Below are 6,000 nucleotides of genomic sequence, written 5' to 3' on the forward strand. Positions count from 1 at the left end.
AAAAGAAAAACAACTTCATTAATTTGACAACACATGCGCAGCATTCAGCAAACGCCATGCAAATACACACAACACAACCAAATACATAAACGCACACAAACCCCGAAAACAAATAAACAAAAAAACGCTGCATCCAGATTCCACAACGGATTCTTCAGACCTCTAGAGGGAACAGCTGGATTTTCGACCCCTTTTCTGCCTTTTTATTAGAGTCGGGTATGGCTGCATAGTAAAAAGAGAACTCCTGTCTCATGCCCTTATTAATAACATAATATAATGTATTAGTAATATACGCTCCCGTCTCAGCCGGGAGGCTGGGGCCGTGCTCGAGCTTCGACTTTTCAAAATAAAAGCTCGCGTTTGGTCGGCTCATCTTCCTTTGGTGTTTTGGATGTTTTTGAACTAAACAGTACGGCAATCATGCTAATGAATACAATAACTTTTTCAGCAGATGTCTTACTTACAACACAATGGAGCAAGCAAAGCAGTTTTGTCTTTATGTGCAGGCGGGATTTATTCAGTTTGATAAATCCCACGGTAAATTGGCTGGTTTACTAAAGGGACTATTTTTGTATTTCAAGAGCGTATTGTTCCACAATATGAATACAGATTGGTCACTTATTTTGTTGTATAATCACAATATTACACTTTTATTTTTGATTTTTTTTTGGGCTGGGGGAGAGCATAACAGTCTATGAGAGAGAGAGAGAGAGAGAGAGAGAGAGAGAGAGAGAGAGAGAGAGAGAGAGAGAGAGAGAGACGTTCAATCTCAGAACGGTGTGCAACGGTGAGATCATAGACTGTAAATATTTAGTCTATGTTTGAGATATGTTTTCTCTTGTTTGGTGGGTGTGTCTCGGCTCGGGTCACAGCTGATACTCAATCAGCAGAGACGTGTCAAAATAAGTGACCAATCTGTATTCATATTGTGGAGCAATACGCTCTTGAAATACAAAAAAATAGACTATTTAAAATAGCCTTTCTCTGTTTAGTAAACCAGCCAATTTACCGTGGGATTTATCAAACTGAATAAATCCCAACGCTGATTGGCCCGGTCGTTTGGCTAACGGCTCCAAATTTTCTCTGCCTCAAGATGCCAGACTGATCTGCCAGTGGAAAACTGGAGCTCGCGAGATCAGGACGGTCACACGAGGCTATACCCAACTCTAATAAAAAGGCAGAAAAGGGGTCGAAAATCCAGCTGATTAGCTGTTCCCTCTAGAGGTCTGAAGAATCCGTTGTGGAATCTGGATGCAGCGTTTTTTTGTTTATTTGTTTTCGGGGTTTGTGTGCTTTTCTTTTTGCATCGTTTTTTATTCGCATCGCGTTTATGTATTTGGTTGTGTTGTGTGTATTTGCATCGCGTTTGCTGAATGCTGTGCATGTGTTGTCAAATTAACGGTTGTTTTCTTTTTGCATCGCTTCTTTTTCGGGTTTGCTTTTCTTTTGCATCGTTTTTTTAATTGCAGCGTTTGTATATTTGGTTGTGTTGTGTGTATTTGCAGCGCGTTTGCTGAATGCTGCGCATGTGTTGTCAAATTAATGAAGTTGTTTTCTTAATTTGCTTGTGTTTTGTCTATTTGCATGTGTTTTCTGAAGTTGCAGGGCGTTTGCCCCTGTCGGCCACCGTAGACATGAAGTGTTGAAAGATTGCGTGTATGCATCACAAAGAGCCAAACTGAACTAAAGAATCCTTTTGTCATTTGAATATTTGGTTGTGTTGTGTGTGCGCGTTTGCTGAATGCTGCGCATGTGTTGTCAAATTAATTTTTTATTTTTTTCTGAAGTTGCAGGCGTTTGCCCCTGTCGGCCACCGTACATGTCAACTTGTATGAGGAACACTGACAAAGCTACTGAAACCTTTCATTTACAGTTGTAAGTCAATTCAGCTAAAGCAGTTTTAAAGGGTGTATTGTGAAACACCCTCTGGCAGCATTCACAGCCATTAATTCACTACAAGTATCAAAAACTGTTTGTTAGGTCAGAGTGCTAACAGAACTAGACATTAGCACCACATTTGCACTTTTATAAGAGATGCGTTATCTTTCTTTAAAAACAATAGGTCTATTACTCTATATCATCAATCTGCTTAATCTAATTAATCTAACCTTTTTTTTTATTCAACAAGGTAACAGTAACTAGTAATGGCAAGACACCTCAGGAGGAACTTTAAGCCTGTGGTTTGAGTTTGTTAGGCTATTCAGAAATACTCGTTGTCTCCTGGGTGCAAGTCCTGTGTTTGTTTGACCCTACCACCACCACCACTACTCCCACTCACCCTAAATGGACTTTAATGCTCTACCCATAGACGGTCTACCATGTTACGTAACTTTTGCTACTATAGATTTCCCGCCGTGGTCAGAAAGCACAGGGGAGACAAAATAAAAAATTGCCGGTGCAACACAGATGTCTTTTTACTTAATAGTTTTATTTCTTAAGGTGCATAACAGTGACTAACATTTCGATGTAGGGTTACATCTTCATCTGAGTCCTTGACATCTGTGTTGCACCGGCAATTTTTTTTTACTTTACTTTATACTGTTTTGTCCTGCCTTGGTTGCACCGGATTGTTGTGGTCTGCAGAAGCACAGAGAACTCTCTTTTTAACCTGAATACTACACAGGGTGAATGAAGAGAAAGAGAGCCATATTGGCTATTAACCCATTTGCTATTTTTTCAAAAACCGAGCGGTTACGGTATGAACCTTCTAGTTTTAATTGAATTGAAGTATCTCCCCATACACTAATTAGGTCTAACACCTCACTCTCCATTGACTTGCGCCATCAGTGTTCTCCATTTTGTAGGCCTAGTCAAGTTTTTAATTTTACTGGGCTAACTCCCGCTGCCGCATAATTGTGACAAATGTCGATGTAAATTGACGTAAAAGTCACATCAAATCCGCATGGTTGTTCACGCTGCGGCCGCATTGAAAAAAAAATATATATATATCAGACCTGGGTCTGATTTAGGACTACATATAGAAGTGGTCTGAATCGGATTTGAAAAAAATCAGATCTGGGCAAGATTTGAGTGTTCACACTACTTCTGAAGAAGTCTGACCTGGTGACTTCACCCCAAAAAAATCTGATTTAGGCCACTTTTGCCTGCAGACTGAACATAGCCTTTTTTTCTCTCACTATGACTCTAGAGTAGGGTTGGGTACCGAAACCCGGTGCTAATGTGGCACCGGTGCCTAAACGAGCGATATCTACCGGACCGAATAGCAACGCGGATTTTGGTGCCTCATTTTGGTGCCACTTAAATGTAACGCTAGTTAACGTCACACTTGACAGCAGATAACATTAGCCTACCTTTAGCTAGTAGCTGGATTAAACATGGTTAAAATGCAGACAGCTAAACGATGTAAAGTTTGACTGTATTTCACTGTAGAGGATTCCAACAGCGGGACGTACAACAGTCTCCTGCTGCCGTTGTTGGAAAAACAACACAGACGCCTCGTGGTGCATTCAAAGTTATTGTAAAATACCCTTTTCCCATCTGGTGGTTGTTTTTGTCGTTTAACAGCAATTTACTGGTGAAATAAGTTATTGTTATCAGTTATTACATTATTAATAAATCATTTAATTTTGACCATATGGCCTTAGCAATTAACAAGCCGTTCTTTAATACCACACACACACACACACACACACACACACACACACACACACACACACACACACACACACACACACACACACACACACACACACACACACACACACACACACACACACACACACACACACAAGTAAAAACTTGCGTGCCAGTGGCGCATGTGTCTAACCTGGTCTAACAGTGAATGAACACTTTGGATTTGTGGAGCCGTTCATTTTAAAGTTTGGGTAGGCCTATAACGAAATATTTAACTATTCCTTTAGGTTGATGCATGGCTTACATTTGGTTTATTTGGGTTATGTTAATTTTTTGTTATTCCTGTAATGTAATTACTATAGCTTACTAACTGTGCATTTGGCTCCATCTCCTGGTTAGACTGGGTAATTGCATTTCTCTGTATTACTGTACCACGTAGTCATTTACTAATAATTGTAATAATTTATACTATATTGACCCCCAGGGGGGAAATTACAATTTTAAAATTTCTAGACTAAACATAATTTTTTAATATTTTTGTTTGTCTTCACAAGCCAGGTCTAAATCACGAGACAAGACACTCCAAAGTGTGTAATCAGCATTACAAATGCATATTTATATATGAAAAAGACTGTTGCCTTAGCAAGTTTCTCTAAAAATAATTTTATAGATCTTCTGATCTAGTTCTGTTTCTCTGAAAAGTCTTCCAAGGTGTAAACAATGCATAAATACTGTGGGAGAGAATTGTCTTTTTTTTAAAGATCCAGCTTGGTTTCGGCTCGCAAGTATCACTTTCTATCCAGCCTTTTCCTTCATTGCTTCCATTGCTCTCCTACGTTTCAGGTTGGTGAAGAGCAACGCAAAGTTGACAATATATGTTGACACGCAGACCATGCAGAAATCCCCCAGAACAAAGGCAAGAATAGATGCAAGATAAATTGAGCCGGCCACAGACACCCAGGAGGAGAAGACCAAAAACATTGCTGCTTTTTTGGACAGAGACAGTCCTGCAATAAAGACAAACACAGAGGAATTCAATTTTTCGATAAAATACATTACATTATATTTAGGAAATCAAGTTTTATCTCTTTATTATTTCACCTAAAATACTGCAATATTGAATTAAACTAAATTGTAGGGCCAGCCAGGGTTAAACAAGATGCTGAATTGCAAGCAGTATCTATAATCAGTAGTCTATCCATTTCTCCTCAAAGCACACAGCACTGCACTGTAATTTGCAGAAGACAATGACTAACCGAGGCCCATTTGCAGAGTGTAAAATATGATGCCAAGTACACTGTTGGGCTGGTTCAGAAGGCTATCTTTGGCTACAAAGAACTGGACCAAGCCAAAACCACGTCCCCATCTGCAAAAAAAGAAAGAGGAACCAGTCAGAACAAACATCATTTAAAAAAATGGTCTGGACCTCCTGTAAAACATTCAGACATGCAGATTATTTAATGAAAACAGGAAAAGTCAAGAGAGGAATGTCCATCTTTGGTGTTCTCATTATGTAAAACGTAAAAAAAGTAGCTGATTTAAAACACTTCTAGGATTTTAACACGTGGCAAATAAAGGGGTTCAGACCTGCCAAGAAATAGGCTATTCAGATTTTACGAGCAAGAACCCGAAATGATTCAATGGTCAAAAGTACAATTCGAGGTCTGGGGATGTGATTCTGCAGATTAGAACAAAGCAGGTTTGAGCTGAGAAAACTAAACGAGGAATAAAAAAAAAACATAGGCCTACCTGGAGGTAAAAACTTTGGAGCAGCTCACAGACTCTCCGAGGTCACACATCGCCCTGTAATCTGGGTTTCTCTCTCGGGACAACTCGACGTGAAGTGCATAAACAGACAAAAACAAACCGAAAACGCTCAGAAATGTGCGCGCTTTTCTCTCCCATTTAGGCATCGCCATGTTTATTTTATGTCAGCATGGACTTAAATGACTCTAGTTGGCTAAAAGATGAGGAGAAACTTCGGCTTTCTTCAAACCACTAAATTGTCCTTCTAAACCGGTGACGTGTCAGATTCTTACTTTCGATTGGTCTGGTGATTTTTGTCACGGCCTTTCATTGGACAGCCATGTTGGACCAGCCACAGGGGGGTTTGCTGTGTATTGGACTTTAGTATGTTTGGCCAGAGGGGAATCCGTGTATATTCAGTGGAAGATTTAGCCTACTTCAAGTACTAATACCACAGTGTGAAAACAATCTGTTAAAAGAATATTGCACCATTTTTTTTTTACATTCAAACTTAGTTTACAGTATTGGTTAACCCTTTGGCTTTATGAATCCACATATATGAGAGCTTAATGTATTTTAAATCGTTTGTACATTTAGTCAAAACTGGTGTTATATGAGGAGCAGTAACCAGTGACAGTTTTTACAAAACATGTATTTTGC

The 6,000-nt window shown here is 39.4% G+C and overlaps 1 protein-coding gene across 1 annotated transcript; it reads right to left on the bottom strand.

The window, feature by feature from the left end:
• Positions 1–4,190: 4,190 nt before the first annotated feature.
• On the bottom strand, positions 4,191–5,638 carry vkorc1 (vitamin K epoxide reductase complex, subunit 1). Its single transcript, XM_028568240.1, has 3 exons — positions 5,344–5,638; positions 4,851–4,960; positions 4,191–4,601 (listed from the first exon to the last, which is right to left on the bottom strand). The coding sequence occupies exons 1-3, from the start codon at positions 5,511–5,513 to the stop codon at positions 4,390–4,392; spliced, it is 492 nt and encodes a 163-aa protein (XP_028424041.1). The 5' UTR covers positions 5,514–5,638; the 3' UTR covers positions 4,191–4,389.
• Positions 5,639–6,000: the final 362 nt, after the last annotated feature.

Source organism: Perca flavescens, chromosome 21 (assembly GCF_004354835.1).
Source record: "Perca flavescens isolate YP-PL-M2 chromosome 21, PFLA_1.0, whole genome shotgun sequence".
NCBI classification, from domain to species: Eukaryota; Metazoa; Chordata; class Actinopteri; order Perciformes; family Percidae; genus Perca; species Perca flavescens.